Below are 22,843 nucleotides of genomic sequence, written 5' to 3' on the forward strand. Positions count from 1 at the left end.
CATGGTTGCCAGGGGGAAAAGATTTTTGTCAAGGATTGGCACTGCTCCCACTCTAAGCACCTGACCTGGAGGAAAATATATAATTAAGGCAGAATATAAAAGGCAAAAGACAGATCCAGATTTAATGAGCTACTCACAAATCTCATTATTATAACGACTAAAGGAGAAAAAAAGTGGAAGAGCCTTGAAGTTTCCCCTTACCTCTGCCATCAAACTTCCTAAGATGTACAGAGACTGACCCCACATATGAGGCAACTTCCCCATGGGGACTCGGTCCACAGTGTGAGGATTTTGATATTCTTCATCAACCTAAAAGAAAAGATAAAGAAGCCACACAAAAGGTGATAGAAGGTTAAAGATACTAGACAACAAAAAGGCTGAATGTGGATTGTGACTCATACCCTATAGAACAGTTACATATGCAATGCACTGAAAAGTCCAGCACTATGACTACAGTCTAGGGAAGGGCTCCTCTAAATGTGTGTACATACAAATCACCTAAGGACCTTGTCCAAAGGCAGATTCTGACCGAGTAGGTGTGGAGGAAGGCCTGAGATCTGCATTTCTAACAAGCTCTCAGGTGATGCTGCCGATGCTGCTAGTAGCTTATTCCATCCATCTCCACCAGAATGCAAGACTGCAACTCTCCCATGGCTAATGCTCCTTCGTAATGGAGAAGAGGAACGATGGCACTCCCAACTGGCATTGTGGGGAAATGAGGACATACTTCATTTTCCAAGCCTGATCTACTCAAACAATCCCAGATTACTGGCCTCAAAGCAGAGAATACCAAATCCTGAGAGTTCGCACAGAACACCGCTCTAGTTCTGCCTACTGAACTCCGTATCATTCTCAACTTTAAGGTTTGGTCTTTTTAAAAAAATCAATTTCTGGGGGGCGCCTGGGTGGCTCAGTTGATTAAGCGACTGCCTTCGGCTCAGGTCATGATCCTGGAGTCCCGGGATCGAGTCCCGCGTTGGGCTCCCTGCTCAGCAGGGAGTCTGCCTCTCTCTCTGACCCTCCCCCCTCTCATGCTCTCTATCTCATTCTCTCTCTCTCAAAAAAAAAAAAAAAATCTTTAAAAAAATCAATTTCTGAACAATTAATTTTTTTTTAAACATTGAGGTATGGTTGACATATAAAAAGGCCCTACGTATTTAATGTATGCATCTTGATGAGTCTGAGGGTAAGTAATACGCCCATGAAACTACCATTGTTAACGTTTGGTCTTACTCTTGTCTCACTATGCAATGGCGCAATACCTGAGACTGCTTTAAAAATTTCTTTTCAAAGGCCTAGAATCATATTTTCATCATCTTATACCAAAAGACAAAGTTTTAGAACATTAAAATCAGAAAATTAAAAATCGTCTGACTCAAATGAGGCAGTCCCGTTGAAGTCCGGCTCTCCTTCTCCCAGCTCCATGTTATTAAGGCACTGTCCAACTCACCCTGTCTGGAGGAACACTGTACAGCTCTGGCAAGAGTGGGACTCCGTTTTTACCCTTGATGAGGACTGCTTCAAGAGCCTCTCTATATTCTTCAACCTGTAGATAAAAGAAAGGGAGAAAAAAGTTTATAGAGTTCCCTTTGGGGATCTCAGGGAGGGTTGTAGCCAAAGAAGTTCCTGTTGCAAAGGAGCATGTTCACCTGGTGAAAGGGAGAAGAAAGGAGAGTAGCATTTACTAAATGCTTATTACAGGCCAGATACTATGCTAGAAATTTTGTGTGCTTTAACACATTTGATTTTTTTAATTTAAATTCAATTAGCCAACATAGAATACATCATTCGTTTTTGACACAATGTTCAATGATTCATTAGTTGTGTAGAACACCTTTAATTTTAATAACCATCCTAGGAGGTATATGCAATTAAAGCCTTTTTTTTCCTGAAAAAGTAAGGCTCAAAGAGGTTATGAATTTGTGGAAGATCACACAGCAAGTGTAAGGTTGAGCCCAGATTTGAGCCCAAGTCAGCCTGCCTCCGCAGGCCTGTTTGTTTGTTTGTTTGTTTGTTTAATATTTTATTTATTTATTTGACAGAGAGAGAGAGAGTGAGAGAGCGCACAAGCAGGGGGAGTGGCAGGCAGAGGGAGAAGCAGACTCCACGCTGAGCAGGGAGCCTGACACGGCGCTTGTTCCTGTAACCCCGGGATCATGACCTGAGCCAAAGGCAGTTGCTTAACTGACTGAGCCACCCAGGAGCCCCACAGGCCTGTTTTTATCCACTACTCGAAATACAGCTTCTTGCCTTTACATGTACGGGCTTTAAAAACTGAATTTAACTGCTAAAATAAGTTTCTCTTGTAGTGAAGTTCACATTTTTTGCTTAACAATTTGCTGTAGGTTAGATTAGTAATACATAAAAAGCAAACACCAAAACACAAAAAGGAAAAAAAAACCCACTATAATTTATGGTGGAAAAAACAGTCAGTTCTGCCATCACAGTCGTTTTGAAAGCACACATTTATTCCAATGCGTCTGATGTATGACGGAATGATTTGAGCATCACCCAGATTTGACATGTGTTTATGCACAGTCTTGACCTGAGAGTACACTCAGCTGAACTGAGCCCCTGTAAGAATACCCAAAACATGCACATGGACGTGCCTCAGGACGGCAATGAACCCCACCCATCCACATTCCGTGTTAGAACTTTTTGTCTGAGTTCAGGGAACACTCCTTCTACCGGTTCATAATCACTCCTGAGCTGCTGCCTGACTCTGTGTGCCTTCCCTTCTCTTTCATTTCTTCCCCTTTCTCCTCAGTTTATTTTGTATTCGTCCTGTCTGCTCTATGTTCTTTTTCTCCTTCCCCTCACTCTTTTGCCATCTTTCTTGTTCCCTTCCTCTGGCACACAGGGTGGCGGGCATGGGAGCCCGTCAGGTGAGCTGGCAGGACCGAGGGTGCACATACCCACGAGCAAACCTAAGGTCTTTTTAAAGCTACAAGTGCCATATTTATTGTGGTATTTATGTACTTCTTAACCATCTCACATGCATAAAGTTATGATGCTGTGTTTATCAGGTTCCTATCATTTTGTATGTATTTCTGGCAAACTTCTTTTTTTTTAATTTATTTGACAGAGAGCGAGAGAGCACAAGTAGGCAGAGCTGCAGACAGAGGGAGAGGGAGAAGCAGGCTCCCCGCTGAGCAGAGAGTCCAACGTGGGACTTGATCCCAGGACCCTGGGATCATGACCTGAGCGGAAGGTAGATGCTTAACAAACTGAGCCACCCAGGAGCCCTCTGGCAAACTTTTAAAATGTTGTGTCCCAACCTCATTTTCCCAGGAGCCCTATAGTTTTTATTTCTCAAATATGCAGAGCATGGTGATTTTCAAGAAACATGTATGTCTTATTATAGCCGAACTGACTGTCCCTTGTGCTTATGGCATATCTTCATCTGTGAAATTAAAAAAAAAAAAAAAACTTTAGAGACAACTTCTTTAAAGAAGAGTAAAAAACTATTTCCATTGTATACAGAGAATCTGAAGAAGTCAATGACTATATTTGGGCTACTCAAGAGTTGGGAGGGAATGGGGCGCCTGGGTGGCTCAGTCAGTTAAGGTCTGACTTGGGCTTAGATCATGATCCCAGGGTCCTGGGATCGAACCCTGCGTCGGGCTCCCTGCTCACTGGGGAGTCTGTTTCTCCCTCTCCCTCTGACCCTCCTCCCCACTTGTGCTCTCTCTCTGTCTCAAATAAATAAATAAAATCTTAAAAAAAAAAGAGTCAGGAGGGAAGCCAGAAAAAAAAAGAATAAAAAAGAATCCAGATTTCCCAACTCTTTCCCCCACCCCCAGAGTCCAAAAAACCTGAATGTGCTTTGTACTTAGTAGGCGTAGGCACATTTGATAAATACATCTTTCTTTGAGCAAGAAAAGTTTTTGATAAATAATCCTGTGGAATTTGAGGTCTGAGAAAAATGGCAGAATCAAAATAGGGTGGTCAAAATAGGGTGGGTTATTTCTATTACTGCTTATCTTATTTGATTTCTCAAAAAGGGATATCCTTTAATTTACTGAAATTTAGAGTAGAACAGCACTTTGTGGCCCCTGAAACTTTGGTGTAACCCTATTATTTAAACTCATATTGGCAGTTACAGATTAATATTGGCCAAAGGATTCAAATTACACAAAATTGCGTTTTATGTAGCCAAGTATAAGTGACTTCCAAATGTGTTGGATTTATGTCCAAGTTTAGACGATAGCCAATTTGTAGAATGCCTGACACTAAACTTCCTTGATTAAATCTCCCAGTCTCACTATTTTCCAATGATGGTTTCTAAATTACTTTATTCATGTAGCTCAAAAAAGCGATGATGACCATGTTTTGGGGGGCAAGGACAAGGTATAAATGGGTTGTTGTTGTTTTGGGGGGGCTAAAGTCAGAACATCATTTCCAAGATTTATTAAAATATATATATATACACAAAGCCAGGAAGTAAACTCAAGCACCTGTAACAACTGAGGCAAGTGGACAGGGCTTGCTATTTTGCTGTCTATGTTTGTTAAAAGCCAAGTCTGAGTGATGGCAATATAAAGGCCTTCCAACTCTTAACCTAGTACCCTCAAGTACTAGTCTCTAGAAGACTCTAGAAGACTCTGTTTCTTCCCTATTAGGGAAGAATTCCATTTGGTCACAGGGTCAGCACAGCCATTAACTGAAAGACGAAGACATACTAAAACCCATTCTTCTGGAAAGCTCTTTCTCTGGCATATTACCTGTTCTGCATTGCCACTGAAGACCCCATCGAGGATAAAGTATGTCCAGAACAGTGGCCATTCACACTCAATGTTTTCAAATAACTTCAGCTCAGATGGTTCATAATATAGGCGACTGGGATCCTGGTAAAAACACAAAAAAGTCTATCTTATCACTGCAAAGTCGGCCATACGTCTTTTGTTCGGAGGTCTCACAATACAGCCTTTCACTTCTGATAGTTTGTTTCAGAGAAGGCAGGGCGTTACATACTCCCCCTCCCTCAGCAAGTACTTTGTGATGTGACTTGTAACTAGTAGAACTGGGATAAGAATGATACCATAGGCAGGTATATGAAGAAGTGAGATTCATTTACAATAAACATGAGTGTGATTTTATATGTTAAGTTTGAGGTAGCAGCAGAACATACAAACAGAAATGTTTACAAGGACAGCAAGAGATGAGGGTTTGGGAATCATTCTTGTAGAGGTGACACTTGAAGCACAAGTTACAGATGTAGCACCTACATACAGTGAACAAAGGACCCAAGAACAGAATCTTGGTAAACCCTCATAGTTCGGTAAGGAAAGAACAAAAAGAGAATTAGGATAGTGTAGTGTTGTATAAAGTAAATGGGAAAAGAATTTCAAGAAAATGGAGAGGTAGGGAACAGTAATGTACGACAGAGAAGTCAAGTATAATAAGGATGGGGTAAAGGCTACTGGAATGATCACTTGGGAGATTCTGATGATATTTCAGAGTGTAATTTTAATAGATTGGTAGAGCTAGAAATAAACAGGGCTAAAGAATAAAGTGGAAGAAGGGAAGTAGACCAGAAGAGTTTGAGCTCGATGATTAAAAAAAGCCCTAAACAACGTCTACATTGCCAGTGAAGTGCTCCTTCTTGACCATTCATTCCCTTTAATAATACTTAATTTTCTCCATTGATAATTCCGTGGAGAACTTTTGACAAGTGGAACAGAAGGATGTTAACTTTTCAAGATCAGGTTCTGTTTAGAACTAACCAACTGCAAGAGATGGAAGAGGGCCAGGAAGACCTAACAAAGGAAAGCTTTTCCCCTTTGTAATTATGAAATATTGGGGAGGGAGATACTTTGAGACTATTCAAATATTCTGTTTCTGCTTAAACTCTCATCCACTGATTTAAGGATCTATCAGTAGCTCTTTCCTGAAACCAACCAGCTGCAAGAAGTGGAAGAATTGCACCTTCCTCTATTTTATTTAATCCGTAAAGGCTCACAAACAGAACTTGGCAACTAAGCCCAACGAAGGTAGCAAACATGAGTTATTGTTATCCTATTGAGTGATTATTTTAAGTACCACCAGTGAGTTAAGTATTTTCTCTTTTGGGTATTTTTTTTATGATGTTCAGTTAGCCAACATATAATACATCAAGTATTTTCTCTGAATGAGACCGCGGACAGTAGTGACTATTCTACCGTGGACTCATTTTGGGGAAAAGAAATCTACCTCTTTAGGAGTTTTATATCCATCTCGTAGAAAGCGACAGCAACCATAACGCCCCTGGGAATGCAGAGAAAAAAAATCAGAAGCATGTACATTGGTACAGTCATATAATGCATCAGAAATACATCCTTTGCAACAGCTACACGTGCCGACCTATCACCAACACAGATACAGGATTTAAAAAATAATAAAATGTTATTTCTTTAAAAAAACCTCTGATATCAGCCCAGCAGCAGAAACTGATTTCAGCAATCAATGTGAGTTCAAGTGAGGGCTAAGTTACAGGCTTTTTCCTAAAGCAGAGTTTCTAATATCCTCTCCATCACTTTCCACCATAGGGTAAGTCTGTAACAGCCCAATTACTAATCTATGTGGTCCTGTTCACAGAGCTCATAAGAGAGCAACAGGCTTTTTTTTTTTTAAAAAAAGACAACATATTTTTTGTTAAATTTTGAGATAATTTGAGACTTACAGAAGAGTTGCAAAAATAGTACAGAGTCCCCATTACCCTTCATCCACTGTTCCTTTATATTAACATCTTACATAACTGTAGAACATTTATCAAAACTAAAAAATTAATCTTGGTACAACACTATTAACCAAAGTACAAAACTTCTTTGGATTTCTCCAGTTTTTCCACTAATGGCTTTTTTTCCCTTCCAAAACCCATTTCAGGATCCTACTGCATTCAGTTGTCACGTCTCTTTAGTCTCTTCCAATCTGTGACAGTTCCTCAGTCTTTCCTTGTTTCTCATCACTTTGACGCTTTTGAAGAGATCATCCGTTATTCTGTAGAATGTCCCTCAATTTGGTTTTGTTTGATGTTTTCTCATGATTAGACTGAGATAATGCATTGTTTGCACAGATACCACACTGGTCAATATGTTCTATTACTGGGGGTGTTAACCCTGATCATTTGGTTAAATCACTGACTTGAAGCCCCCAACGACATTAATTTCTCCTTAAAGTCAAAGCCTTAAAGAAAAGAAGGGCACGTATGGACATACCTGAAGCTTGGTGATGATTTCTTGCTTTGTGAGCTCTACCAACTGGCCATCCTCTACTGCAAAGGCTGGGAAGGAAATAACTGAAAGCAGACTAGCATCTACCTCTTTGGATGTGGAAGCGCGGGGGAGTATCGAATTAAGGATAGACTAAAAAGGAAGAAAGGAAGTCAGAAGTGGCACATTAGTAAATAACTTGGGATTATAAAACTAACAGCTTTAGTTTCAAATGATCTATGTGGAAAAGGATCATTCGGGAGAAAATCTAAACATTATACCATAATAATGATTCAATGATAATCAACACTGAATTCCATAATAATTCAGTAATAATTTCTAAGTGAGAGCTTAGAAAACTAGCTATTTCTGTACATCATCTCTTGTCTTAATACTGCTCTCAAGGCTTCCCAATCCTGAATCTTAAAGAGCTGCTAATGGATAAAGAATACTCTAAACATCATCTGTCCACAATCCCCTTGTGCCATTAGCAACCACTGAAGCATAAAGATAGAGAAAATGCAGCTGCTGAGAAAGCAGGATGTGGAAAGCTCAGCTCCTACACTGCTGACATTTATTTTTTCTAAGGAAAATTTCACATTTTTGAAATGAGAAGATGAGTTTATATTCACCATAGTTATCTAATCAGGGTTTGAAGATGGGGAGAAAGTCATCTTGCCAATGAGAAGAACCTTACTCTTTCAATACAGAGAGTAACCCTAAACAAAAGTGAAGATACATATTTACCACTTAAACAGTCTAATCTCCAAACATCTAAGCCTAGAGCCAACTGGGGACAAGAGAATGTTTCAAAGCCACTATCAAGAAGAACATTCAAATCAGTCACCTCTTGTTCTCTTGGTATATTTAGAAAAGGAGCAGAGCCCATAGACCCTTGATAGGACAACAGTGGAGAATTCCATATACTATGATGAGATTCCTTTATAAACATGGCTGAGAGAACAGGACTATGACGTATGTTATAGTTCATGCTATATCAGCCTTATCTCAGCATGGGAAGCTTGGATAATACATTTTTGGCACATGGTAATAAATCAGATTATGTACTCTCGAGTCTCTTTATTCTCAAGGCCATGCTCATCCCGAGTCTGGGTAAGAATAACATTTTCTATAATGTCCTTCATTATTCTCTTACCTGGCAGTGTTGTACTTCATCAGCCAGGACATGGATAACTGATTGGGGCCCACCTTTCACACCAAACAGGTCCAGTTCATCCAATGCTTCCAGGGCTGCCTATGAAGAGCAAAGAAAGAAAGGACATTTTCCGCAAAAGATACAGATTTCTCCTCCCTGTACCCCAGTATCATATCAGTGCATATGAAGTCATTTTTAATTTGTTCAGCAGAACAGCAAAAACAATGTAGCATTCTTTATTCCCAAGGGCCTCTGAGTTTTTCTTTGCCTCCCATATTATCCCAGAGACAGTTAAGATGGAGGTTGCAAGCAACCATTCATGATAAAAACCTCAACAAATTCAGTATAGAAGGAACATACCTGAACATAATAAAGGCCATATACAACAAACCCACAGCTAACACTTGTTGTGATGAGCACCGGGTATTGTAAGTGTTGGATCACTATATTGCACACCTGAAACTAACTGGAATTCAAATAAAAACAAAAACAATAGTGAAAAATTGAAAGCTTTTCCTCTAAGATCAGGAGCAAGACAAGGATGCCCACTCACACCACTCTTATTCAACATAATATTTGAAGTCCTAGCTAGAGCAATTAGGCAAGACAAAGAAATAAAAGGCATCTAAATCAGAAAGGAAGAAGTAAAACTGTCATTATCTGAAGATGATATATTATATACAGAAAATTGTAAACTCAAACAAAAAGTGTTGGAACAATCAATAAATTCAGTAAAGTTGCAGGACATAAAATCAACATAGAGAAATCAGTGGCACTTCTGTACATTAACAACAAAAAAAACATCTGGAGAAAGAAATAAAGAAAACTATCCCACTCACAATAGCATCAAAAGTAATAAAATACTTAAGGGTAAATTTACCTAGGGAGGTAAAAGAGCTATACAATGAAAACTACAATACTTGGGGCGCCTGGGTGGCTCAGTTGGTTAAGCGACTGCCTTCGGCTCAGGTCATGATCCTGGAGTCCTGGGATCGAGTCCCGCATCGGGCTCCCTGCTCGGCGGGGAGTCTGCTTCTCCCTCTGACCTTCCCCCCCCATGTGCTCTCTCTCTCTCTCTCAAATAAATAAATAAATAAAATCTTTAAAAAAAGAAAGAGAACTACAATACTTGGAGGAAAGAAATTAAAGACAAACAAACGGAAAGATATCCCATGTTCAACGGATTGGAAGAAATAATATTGTTAAAATGTCCATACTACCAAAAGCCATCTATAGATCCAATGCAATTGTTATCAAAATTCCAATGGCATTTTTTCACAGAAATAGATAAACAATCCTAAAATGTGTCTGGAACCACAAAAGACACCAAATAGCCAAAGCAATCACAAGAAAGAAGAACAAAGCTGGAGGCATCACACTCTTGATTTTAAACTATACTACAAAGCTATAGTAATTAAAATAGTATGGTATGGGCATAAAAATAGACACACACACCAATGGAACAGAATAAAAGTCAGAAATAAACCCCTGCATTTACAGTCAATGAATATTTGACAAGGGAGCCAGGAAGAGTCAATGCAGAAAGAAGAGTCTCTTCAACAAATGGTGTTGGGAAAACTGGATAACCACATGCAGAAGAATGAAATCAGACCCCTAACTTACACCCTCACAAAAATTAACTTGACATGGACTAAACATAAGACCTGATACTGTAAAACTTCTAGAAGAAAACATAAGAAAAAAGCTCCTTTATACTAGTCTTGGCAATGATTTTTTTAGATGACACCAAAAGCATAAGCAATAAAAGCAAGAATCAATAAGTGGGACTACATCAAACTAAAAAGTCCCTGCACAGAAAAAGAAACAATCAAAAAAATGAAAAGGGAACCTATGGAATAGGAGAAAATATTTTCAAACTATAGAGGTTAATATCCAAAATATGTAAATAACTCATACAGGTCAATAATAAAAAAACAATTCAATTAAGAAATGAGCAGAGGAATTGAATAGATATTTTTTCCAGAGAAGACATACGAATGGCCAACAGGTACATCAAAAGATGTTCAAAGTCACTAATCAACAGGGAAATGCAAATCAAAACCACAATATGATTTCACTTCACACCTGCAAGAATGGCTATTATCAAAAAGACAAGTGGCTTGGGAATGTGGAGAAAAGGAACCCTCATACACTGTTGGATGGAATGCAAATTGGTTCTGCCACTATGGAAAACACTATGGGGGTTCCTCAAAAACTTAAAATAGGACTATCATATGATCGATCCAGAAATTCCACTCTTGGGCACATATACAAAGGAAATAAAAAGAGGATATCAAAGAGATATATGCACTCCCTGTTGATTGCAGCATTATTCACAATAGCCAATATACAGAAACACTGTCAACAGATGAATGGGTAAAGAAGACATGATACACACACACTCAATGGAATATCATTCAGCTGTGAGAAAGAAGGAAATCCTGTCCTTTGTGACCACAGAGATGGCCTTGAGGTCATTATGCTAAGTGAGATAAGTTAGAGAAAGACAAATACTGTACTACATCACTTATATGTGGAACTTAAAAAGTCAAATTCAAAAAACAGAGTAAAATGGTGGTTACCAAGGGCTGGGGGATGGAGGAATTGAGGAGATGTTGTTTAGAGGTACAAACTTGCGGGGCTCCTGGGTGGCTCAGTTGGTTAAGCGCCCAACTCTTGGTTTCAGCTCAGGTCATGATCTCACAGGTGGTGGGATTGAGCCCCACACAGGGCTCCATGCTCAGCAGGGAGTCTGCTTGAAGACTCTCTCCCTCTGCCCCTCCCCCCATTTGCTCCCTTTCTGTCTCTCTCTCTCTAAAATAAATAATTCTTTTTTAAAAAAGGTACAAACTTGCAACCAGTAGATAAATAAGTTCTGGAGACCTAATGCATAGCACAGTGATTATGGACAATAATAGTGTATTATAAACTTCTAAGTTGCTAAGAGACCAAATATTAATCATTCCTATCACAGAAAAAATGATAATTGTATGATGTGATAGAGGTGTTACCTAACACTTTGGTGGTAATCATATTGCAATAAAAATGTGTCAAATCAACATGTTGTACACTCCAAACTTACACAACGTTATATGCCTATTACACCTCAATAAAAATACATTTTGTTTTTAAAATTTTGTTTTATTATTTTTATCTCCAGCGGCTGAATTCTTCAAAAATGCATTTAAAAAAAGATACAGCATAGATAAAGTTATAGCATTATCAAGCCAAGCATCACACTTCAAAAGTAATTTGAACAAGGCACAGTAAACCACTCTTCTGGTAGGGTAGCTGCAAGTATGATACCAGCACATAAGAAATGCTAGAAGTTGTGTGGATGTAAGATATTAAAATGCAATAGCCATTAGGTATTGGCACATCACTGAGTTTCCATAGGGAAGTGAATACCCTAAAAAGATACTATGATTAACTTAAAGATGAAAGTTACTAGTCACCAAGGCAGAAGATTTTTTTTTTAAATAGAATTTGCTTATTAATTTCTTGCTTTTCTGATTATAAAATATAACATACTTGTTATAGAATATTTGAAAACATAAAAAAGTATAGAGAGGGCAAAAAAATCACCCAAAATAATGCTAATATTTTTGGCATGTTTCATACTAGTTTTCTTTATGTAAATCTGTCTATAGTTGAGATCATTTCATATGAAATTTGGTTAGGATACTAGAGCATAAATGTTTCTCCATATTATGAAAATTCTTTATTTCAACATAATATTCTCTCTTATTTATTTAACCATTTAACAATTGTTGGAAATTTAGGTTGCTCTTACTGTTTTGGTTTTTTAGATTCCACATATAAGTAAAATCATATGCTATTTGTCTTTCTCTGTCTGGTTTATTTCACTTAGTATAACACCCTCTACATCCATCCATGTTGTCATGAATGGCAAGATTTCATTCTTTTCTATGGTTGGGTAATGCATTGTGTGTATCACATCTTCTTTATCCATTTATCTATAAGATGGATACTTAGGTTGCTTCCATATCCTGGCTATTGTAAATAATGCTGCAATAAACACAGGGGTGTATTATCCTTTTAAAATCAATCTGTGTCTTTTGGAGGGGAAACTTCAATTAGGTCATGCATATTTATCATTATAATGGATATGTTTGATCCTATTCCTGCTATTCTATTTTATGGCTTCTTGCTGTCTCCAAAAATAAGAGCTGAAATTAAGGCAGTAGCAATGGGAAGGAAAAGATGGAGTCAAGTGGAAAGGTAGTTAATGATGATGATGATGATATGTGGGATTCAGGAGAGTGAGGGGGGTTCAGGATTGACAGATGGTTCTCTGACAATCAAGTTTTGTCAACTGGTGTATGGAAGGAGAAGGCCTCTTTTTATTTTTGTAATGGTAGAGAAGATGAATTTAGTTGAAGATATGTTCTCTGGGGTGCCTGGGTGGCTCAGTTGGTTAGGTGTCTGACTCTTGATTTCAGCTCAGGTCATGATCTTGGGGTTGTGGGATCGAGCCCTGTGTTGGGCTCTGTACTCAGTGGGTAGACTGTTGGAGATTCTCTCTCCTTCTCCCTCTGCCCGGCCCTCATGTGCACACTCACTCACTTCTCTCTCTCAAATAAACAAATAAATCTTAAAAAAAATATGTTCTCTGAGGTCTCTGTGGTATATGTAAGTAGAGATATGCTACAAAAGCAGTTGGATATACAAATCTGGAGCTAATGAAATAAATCTTTACCTACATGTCCATAGTTCTATGGGAGAATCCAAATTTTGCCTGGGTCTTAAAAGAACAATTTGATGATGATCCAAATTCATGTTAAGCCTTTATCTATGATAAAGGTGTATTTCCTTACCCCACACTTGGTACAAACAAAGCAAGGAAAATTACCTTTGCCATGCCAACTGAACTGGCATTCAATTCTGAGATCCCTTGGTTGGTCTTGTCTCCACGTTCCCATATCCCAAAGTCCTAGCATAAAATAACCAGCATACCATTAGCAAGTCATTACTACTAAATGCTTACTAGAGACACAACTCTTGAATAAAAGGCACACATAGTAGCTAATTTGCCATAAATATGTGTACCCACAACACCTATTAAGGAGATGCCAATGAGTTGGGTTGCCCCTGTAGCTCTTTTCTTAGTAGCTTCAAATTCTCCTGGGACCTCTAAGAAGTTGGAAGACTCCTCAACAGCTGATCAGGCCTAAGAAGTATAACTCAGTCCATGTAGAGAAATGCTTCTCAAAATTTTTTATCAAGGCAGATACTCAGGGGGTCTAGAAGATGGAGCCCAAACAGCACCCCAGTGTTTTATCTTAAATATCTAATTTTACTCTCTGTTGGCATTGACAATGTACCATACACTAACCTATGCACTTTATACTACTATCTTCCTTAATCCTTTTATCTTATAGATGATGAAACTAAGGTGCAGAGAGAGGCTAAGTGACTCACCCAAGGCCACACAGCTAATACATGACAGAGCTAGGATTAGAGTCCAAGTACTCTCAGTCCAAAGTGTAAATTCTTAAACATAGCTGTATATGGCCTCTCGATAATATAATTATAACATTTAAAATTACTTTTTAAGAACTGTTTTATTTGAAATAACTTTAAACTTACAGAGAAGTTACAGAAATACTACAGTGAGTTCCCATATACCTTTCACTCAACTTCCCCTAATGTTAACATCTGACATAACACTTGTCAAAGCTAAGAAATTAACATTAGTACAATACTAGTAACCAGATTATGGACTTTGTTAGGATTTCACCAGTTTTTCCACTAATAACCATTTTATGTTCCAGGATCCAATCCAGAATACCATGCTGCATTTGTCATGCCTCCTTAGTCTCTTCCAATCAGTTAAAGTTTCTCAAGTCTTGCCTCTCATGACCTTGACACTTTCAGATCAGTGGTCGGGTATTTTATAGATTTCTCTCAATTTAGGTTCACTTGATGTCTTCCCTTCATTAGATTAAGATTGTGCATTTTTTGGTCAAGATTTCTACAGACGTTATGCTGTGTCCTTCTCACTGCATCATATCAGGGAGTACACGATGTTGATATGTCCTATTATGGTGATGTTAACCTTCATCACGCGGTTAAGGTGGTGTCTGCAGGGTTTCTCCAATCTACTGTTAACCATTTTCCCCCGTATGATTAATAACTATCTCAAGAAACATACTTTACAACTGTGCAAATATCATGTATCTCCTCAAACATCTACCCACCAATGTAGCATCCATTGGTGAATCTTGTCTGTAACAATTATTACAGTGGTGCTTCAGTGGTGATTTTTTTAGTTCCTTCATTACCTCTACAGTCATTAATTGCAATTCTTCTCTAAGGAAGAGCTGTCCTTTCTCCCTCATTCATTTATTCATTTGTTTATATCAGTATGAACTTATATTTAGGTTATTCTCTGGGTTATAATAAAATATTATCATTACTTGTTTTGTTGCTCAAATTGTTCCAGCTTTAGCCATTGGGAGTTCTTCCAGGTTGGCTCCTGCACCCTTTGGACATGCCCCATTCTTTCTGAACACGTCCTCACTTTCTGTCACTACAAGATACTGTAGTTTCATCTTGTATTTTCCTCCCCCCAGCCCTAGAAACAATCACTTCTACAAGGAAACCTGTTTTTTTTTTTTTTTTTTTTTTTTTTTTTTTTTTTTTTTACGAATAGTTACAATCCAAGACCTAGGCACTGGCTCATTGTCACTGTGGTGTCATTGCTTCTAGGCCCTCTCATTGAACAGAATTTGGAAATATCCATGTGTACACATGCATGTGTGCATGCACACATACACACACACACACCCCTATGTTTGTTTCTATATTTACCCTAAATTACTTTTTATATCAAATCTCTGAGTTAAAGTGAAGCTTCTGGAAGGTAAGCCATATTTATCCCATGGCTAGCCTCACTTGTTCCCAAACCCAGCTCTACCCTAATTTGTGCAGCAAGATTAGAGTATGAGAAGGCACATATCATTAATTCTGCTGCTGCAACCCCTGGCTGCAATGGAGAGGCCAGAGAACCCTGACCTGTACCCTGGACCTTAGCAGGCCTACGGTATCAGAAGGCAAAGTGATCAGTCAACAAATAAGGTCTGCTTGCATCAAATATGTCTATGTTAAACTTATCCTTTTGGCAAATATGGAGTCACAGGCCACAGGTTTACGCTCCCATCTAAACCAGCGAAAAACTAAACAAATTAAACAATTAGATGACTAAAAAACTGGACTATTTATGACACAGCCATTTTCAATACAGTGAACATTATGCAATGAAGAACAGCGATCCCTGAGAGAGGAGATGTTAAATATATTATGATTTAATATAAACCTACCTCATATGGTAGTTGTGAAAAAAAGGAACTATTTTTTGTATAGTAAGCACTGAATGTCTACAGATAATATTAAACATATGACTAAATTTTATGTCTAAGTAGCTAACTTACCCATTATACTCCCTAGCCATCTTGCTCCAGTTCAAGACCACAGACCACTAAAATAAGACAATTTAGCTCCAGATTCCCAAATACATGATATGAGATATTACAGAATTTGACAGGAGTGGAAGCACAGCATCTTGACCCTTTTGTCTCTGTAACTCCTTTGGAGAGAAGGCAAACAGAGGATGATGGAGCTTAGCAAAGAAAGAGGCTGAAGGCAATTTCTGCCAGAAGTTTTATAGATTGGTTCACTATGAGGGGCAGCATTAGGAGAAGGAGGGGGTTGTTCAGTATTTTTAGAAACATATGTTTAAAATCAATTCCCAAATGAGTACTTACAGCAGTTTTATATGCAGCTTCAATGTAAAACACAAGGTTCTGTATGAAATTGACTTCATCTAGACTGTGGATGATATGAAGTCCTGAGGAAAAAGAGAATAAGGATATAGAGCTGGTCAATTATCACTATAGGCTTTATAGGCAGCCATAGTAACTAACTGATTCCATTACTCCTAAGTAATGGAACAATGAGAGGCACTTTGATTCCTAAACCATAAAAGCAAAACCACAAATCAGACCTAGGCTAGTCTTCGACTATGTGAGATACCAGCATATTATAACATGGAAGAATTTTAACTGTTATTTGTAGGTTTCCATAGAAAGTCTCAGACTCCTAATTCTATAGGTAATTAATTTATAATGTACCTTAAGGTATCTGGAAGAAGAAAGACAACTATTTCAAAAAAGAGTTGGAGAGAGTCTAAATACTAAGCAAGAAGTAGAAAAAGATTATGGTTTTTTTGTTTGTTTGTTTGTTTTTTCTTCTTTGTTTTAATAAATTAGTGTTTGTTAATAGTAACACATCTTTGAAGCTATAGCTAACCCAAATATACAAATTAGATGGTGAGATGGGGACAGGGATGGGACACATCCTGCTTATACTTTGTTTTTTCTTGGTCCTAATGTGGTGAGACCTTTTTCATGATAGAATGTCTTTTATACAAAATCTCAGCATTAAACGCACAGAGGGATTGGAGTTCTCTAGAGCCACACCTGCTCAACCTAAAGAAGTTTTAGCAGTCGTTAGATGAGCATTTACATAAAAGTTTGCCCACTGCACCTAGTTTATTTTCAACTGGTGTAAGGTGGTATCTCAAAGTGGTTATTTATTTATTTATTTATTTATTTATTTTTTATTCTTATGTTAATCCCCATACATCACATCATTAGTTTTAGATGAAGTGTTCCATGATTCATTGTTTGTGCATAACACCCAGTGCTCCATGCAGAACGTGCCCTCCTCAATACCCACCACCAGGCTAACCCATCCTCCCACCTCCCTCCCCTCTAGAACCCTGTTTGTTTTTCAGAGTCCATCGTCTCTCATGGTTCGTCTACCCCTCCGATTTCCCCCACTTCATTCTTCCCCTCCCGCTACCTTCTTCTTCTTCTTCTTTTTTTCTTAACATATATTGCATTATTTGTTTCAGAGGTACAGATCTGAGATTCAACAGTCTTGCACAATTCACAGCGCTTACCAGAGCACATACCCTCCCCAGTGTCTATCACCCAGTCACCCCATCCCTCCCATTCCACCCCCCACTCCAACAACACTCAGTTTGTTTCAGGAAAACTTAAAACTATACTTTTTGGAGTAAAAAAATGATAATTATTCTAAATGTAAACTATACAAAGATAGTTATAGCTGACAAATGGAGTGTTTTGCATGAATTATCCATTTAATTTTTACATCAACCCTAAGAAGTGGGTACCTCTATTTTCTCCATGAGGCTTAGAGAGATTAAATATTTGCCTAAGACCATTTAGCTATAAATAGTGAAACCAGACCCAACTATCATCTTCTGTTTCACTTCAGAGACTGAGTTCCTAACCAAGCTGCTATACTGCTTCCCAGTATGTATAGTACGATACATTTTTCTCTAAAAATTAACTCCTCTCAAACAAAACAAAACAAACTCCTCTCCCCTCTCCTGTCCGCCCAACCCCTATAAAGAAATACCAACAGGCATACAGTGACTCTTTCTCCCACCCTGAATCACATCATTCCCCACCTGCCAAAACTCCTCTCTGAAAGAAGTCAGAATGGCTAAAATTAACAACACAAGACACAACAGGTTTAACTATACGTTTGTAAAAACTCACTGAAATGTACATTTTAAATGGCTGGATTTTTTTTTTTTTTAAGATTTTTTTAATTTATTTGACAGAGAGAGGGAACACAAGCAGGGGGAGTAGGAGAGGGAGAAGCAGGCTTCCCGCGGAGCAGGGAGCCCGATGCGGGGGCTCGATGCGGGGCTCCATCCCAGGACGCTGGGATCATGACCTGAGCCAAAGGCAGACGCTTAATGACTGAGCCACCCAGGCGCCCCTTAAATGGCTGGATTTTATTGTAGGTAAATTATACTTTGATAGACTTGAAAAAAGAGAGCCATTTATATGTTGAAAGATTGGGAGTGCTGCATGAGGTATTCCAAATGGTAAGATTTCCAGGGAGGTAGGAGGAGTCTGCATTTTCACATTTTGCAAAGTTTGTGTGATATGTGAAGTGATCCCCTCACATTATTTAATATTAAAACGATTATTTAATTATGTAATATTTAATAAAAATTCTGTTACATAAAAAAAAGAAACCAGCCTTACCAGTTTCTTCTGTATCCTTTCAGAGCAATATTATGCATATATAAAAAGTATCAAAGAGTAGTATACTATATTGTACCTTGCTTTTTTCATATATACCTCGGAGACAATTTTAAAGAGATCTGCCTTATTTTTTTTAATGGCAACATGGCATTTCACTAAATGGCTAATTATATAACCATTTCCCTATTGAAAACATTTAGGTTGTACCTAATGCTTCATCACTATAACCAAGGCTGTAATGAATACATATATATATATGAATACATATATGATATATATGATACACATGAATATATATATGATATATACATGAATGATATATTTATATATCTTTGTGCACATGTACCAGTATATCAAGGTAAATTCTTAGAAGAATTGCTGAGTCACAGATTTACGCATATTATTTTTTCCCAACATTGTATTGTGAACATTTTCAAACAAACAGAAAAAATGACAGAATTTTACAGTGGACATCTGTATGCACATTATTTGGATTCAAGCATTAACATTAACATTGATCCATCCATCAATCCATCTTTTTTGATACATTTCAAAGTAAGTTGCAAATATCAGTACACTTCTCCCTAAATACTTCACCATGTGTACATTAAACATTGATAATCATCACCAAGTTACTCTGCAAAGAAGTTCTACAGTTTACATACCAATCAGCCCTGCCTGCCTGTTCCCTATACCCTTGTCAACACAGGCTTTAATAAAAATCTTTGATCTTTGCCACTGTAATGAAGGAGAAATAAAATCTCTTTGTAGTTTAATTTGTAGTTCTTTTAATTGTGGGTAAGGTTGTGAGTCTTTTCATGTTTATTGCCATCCACATTTCTTTTCCTATGAGCTGTTTGGTTGTGTCCTTTGCCAATTTCCATGGAATTGCTGGTCTTTGAGCTACTGACATGTTGATGAACATTAAGGAAATTATCCTTTTACTCATCATACGTGTTGCAAGTATTTTTCCTAGTTTGTTTGAACTTTGACTTTGCCTACAGTATATTTTTCTTCTCAGAAACTTTTATTTTTCTTAAGATTTTATTTAAATTCAAGTTAGTTAACACACAGTGCATTATTAGTTTCAGAGGTAGAATTTAGTGATTCATCAGTTGCATAACATCCAGTGCCAATGCTCATTATATCACGTGCCTTCCTTAATGCCCATCACCCCATTATCCCATCCTCCCACCCAATTCCCCTCCAGCAACCCTCAGTTTGTTCCCTATAGTCTCTTCTGGTTTGCCTCCCTCTCTGTTTTTATCTTACTTTATTCTCAGACTCTTTAAGAAGCTTTATCCCATGAATGTTTCTGGTACTTCTATAATTTCATTTTTAAAAAGATTTATTTATTCATTTTAGAGAGAGAGTGTGAGAGAGTGGGGGGAGGGGTAGAGGGAGAGAATCTTCAAGCAGACTTTCCACCGAGCATGGATCCTGATGCGGGGCTCAATCCCACGACCCATGCATGAGATCATGACCCGAGCTGCAACCAAGAGTCAGACTCTTAATGGACTGAGCCACCCAGGCGCCCCTATAATTTCATTTTTTTTTTTTGCATTTAAATCTCTGATCTATTGACAGATGTTTTAGATCACAGAACTCTGTAACTTTTGGGCCAAAAGGGACTGTATGATCCATATCATCAGACAGCAAACTCCTCCTGATGCATGGCTCTGTCAAAACCAGCAACCACAGCACAGGGCAGTAGCATTAGCAATGTGTCTTTCTTGTAGCAGTAATGATCTTAACCTCTTGGATAGAGAGAGAAAAAAGAGACGAGAGTTATAATATTGGACATCAGCTTCACAGCTTTATCTCGTCCCCTTTGTGTGCCAGAGTGCTTGTGCAGAGACTGAGAGAAGGCAGACGGTGTGAAACTGGTTTTGTCCATCTCTCAGACTTGTGTCACAGCTAACAAATCACTATACAATTTAAATGCCACATTTCTATTATTTGTCCCTTTGCTCGTGATATTGTTTAAATGGCCTTCTCCACATCTTGAAATCCAAACTGTTCATTCAAGGCCCAGCTCAAATTCTATCTCCTCTGTGATGCGTCATTGATTCTTCTCTTCTGTGTTTCATAGAATTTTATTTTCCTTGCTCTAATGAACTTTTTACTTTGTACTATAAATAAATCTGTACCTAAATTTGAAGGAAGAACCATTTCTTATTTATATTTATAGTCCCCAAAAGTATCTCACATAGTATTGTGAATGGTATTAAATAATACTGAACAATAGATGTTCAATAATGATTTACTGAATGATCTTAAACAACCCTGTTAACCACAGGAGAGGGACCTGTCTCTTGAGACACCACCATACATTCAGGACCTCTGCATCCTGTCCCCTCTGTGGAGCCAAGACACTGCTTGTAGAACAGAGGATACATAGAGATGAAATGAGGTAGGGCTGGGTAAGGCCAAAGACGGCAGTACTATTTAAGGCATACTAAAACATGCAGAGCTCCAGAAATGAGGCCAACTCAGTGGTCTATTCCACTTACATTGACTTGTACTCATCTATCAATAAGCCTCTCTCCTTCATTTTTAACAACGTGATTGAGATATAATTCACCCATTTCAAGTATATAATTCAATGGTTTTTAGGGCATGCAGTGTTCTGCAACCATGGCCACAATCAATTTTAGAACATTTTCATCACCCCTAAAAGAAACACTATACCCATTTACCAGTCATTCCCCATTTCCTTTCATGACTTGATCTCCCTCTTCCTCCACCTAAGCAATCGCTAATCTACTTTATGTCGCCACAGATTTGCCTTACCGTACGTTCATATATGTGCAATCATACAATATGTGGCCTTTGATGTGGAGTTCTTTCACTTATAATGTTTTCAAGGTTCATACGTGTTGCAGAACATATCAGTGCTTCCATTCTTTTTGTTGCTAAAAAAATATTTCACTGTGTGAATAAATCATATTTATCCAATTATCAGTTGATGGACATTTAGGTTGTTTCCACTCTTTGACTCTTATAAATAATACTGCTATGAACATTCATGTATATATACAAGCTTTTGAGTGAACACTGCTTCATTTCTTTTGCGCATATACCAAGGAGTGAAATCGCTAGATCATATGGTAATTCTGCTTAACCTTTTGAGAACTGCCAGACTATTTTCTAAAGTGGCTGCACCATTTTACATTCCCACCAACAGTGTATGATGGTTCCAATTTCTCCATATCCTCAGTAACATTTGTTGTTTTCTGTCTTTTTGATTTTAGCCATCCTAGGGGGTGTGACGTGGTATCTCATTATTGGGATCTGCATTTGCCTAGTGACTAATAATGTTCAGCATTTTTTTCGTGTACTTATTGGCCATTTAAATATCTTCTTTGGAGAAATGTCAACTCAGATTCTTTGCCTATTTAAAATCAGGTTATCTTTTTATTATTGATTTGTGGAGTACTTTATATATTATAAATATAAGTCCCTTATCAGATATATGATTTATCAATACTTTCTATCATATTCTGGATTGTTTGTAACTTTCTTTAGAGATCCTTTGAAACACAAATGTTATTAATTTGATAAATTTCAGCTTATGTTTTCTTTAGTTGCTTATGATTTTGATGTCATGTCTAACAGGGCTTTGTCTAATCCAAGGTCATGAAGATTTACTACTATATTTTCCTTAAGTGCTTGCTATGAACTCAATTGTGTCACCCTGAAATCCATATGTTGAAGTCCTAATCCTCAATGTGACTGTATTTGGAGATAAGACTTTTAGGGAAGCAATTAAGTTTTTAATTTTTTAAATTTTTGTTGATTTTTTATGTCTATCCCTATTTTTATTTTGTTTTTCTTCAAGTTTTTATTTAAATTCTAGTTAGTTAACATACAGTGTAATATTAGTTTCAGGAGTAGAATATAGTGATTCATCACTTACATATAAAACCCACTGCTCCAATGAATCGTTGAACACTACATCAAAAACTACTGATGTACTGGGGTGTCTGGGTGGCTCAGTCGTTAAGTGTCTGCCTTTGGCTCAGGTCATGATCCCAGGGTCCTGGGACTGAGCCCCACATCAGGATCCCTGCTCAGCGGGAAGCCTGCTTCTCCTTCTCCCACTCCCCCTGCTTGTGTTCCCTCTCTCACTGTGTCTCTCTCTGTCAAATAAATAAATAAAATCTTAAAAAAAAAAAAAACTACTGATGTACATTGAACATAATAAAAAAAAAGAAAAAAGAAAGCCCAGTGCTCATCACAAGTGCCGTCCTTAATACCTATCACCCATTTAGCCCATCCCCCCACCCACAACCCCTCCAGCAACCCTGTTTGTTCTCTGTAGTTAAGAGTCTCTTACAGTTAGCTGCCTTCTCTTTTTTCCCTTCCCATATGTTCATCTGTTTTGT

General features: G+C 37.9%; 1 protein-coding gene across 10 annotated transcripts in view; it reads right to left on the minus strand.

The window, feature by feature from the left end:
* PHKA1 (phosphorylase kinase regulatory subunit alpha 1) overlaps nucleotides 1-22,843 on the minus strand; it is a 142,713-nt gene that overhangs the window by 94,196 nt on the left and 25,674 nt on the right. For 8 of the 10 annotated variants that reach the window (XM_064574255.1, XM_064574258.1, XM_064574257.1 and 5 more), the window contains 8 exons: nucleotides 16,134-16,216; nucleotides 13,220-13,300; nucleotides 8,347-8,445; nucleotides 7,197-7,343; nucleotides 6,193-6,246; nucleotides 4,725-4,847; nucleotides 1,451-1,546; nucleotides 202-309 (listed from right to left, as the gene is read on the minus strand). In XM_064574255.1, coding sequence (XP_064430325.1) covers nucleotides 202-309; nucleotides 1,451-1,546; nucleotides 4,725-4,847; nucleotides 6,193-6,246; nucleotides 7,197-7,343; nucleotides 8,347-8,445; nucleotides 13,220-13,300; nucleotides 16,134-16,216 — 791 coding nt within the window. The remainder of the gene's footprint in view (nucleotides 1-201; nucleotides 310-1,450; nucleotides 1,547-4,724; nucleotides 4,848-6,192; nucleotides 6,247-7,196; nucleotides 7,344-8,346; nucleotides 8,446-13,219; nucleotides 13,301-16,133; nucleotides 16,217-22,843) is intronic. The other 2 variants (XM_064574256.1, XM_045879589.3) reach the window with 2 other exon arrangements.

The sequence above is a fragment of the Mirounga angustirostris genome, unplaced genomic scaffold (genome assembly GCF_029215605.1).
Source record: "Mirounga angustirostris isolate CCGP_5_RB_7025 unplaced genomic scaffold, mMirAng1.0.hap1 SCAF_11, whole genome shotgun sequence".
Classification (NCBI taxonomy): domain Eukaryota; kingdom Metazoa; phylum Chordata; class Mammalia; order Carnivora; family Phocidae; genus Mirounga; species Mirounga angustirostris.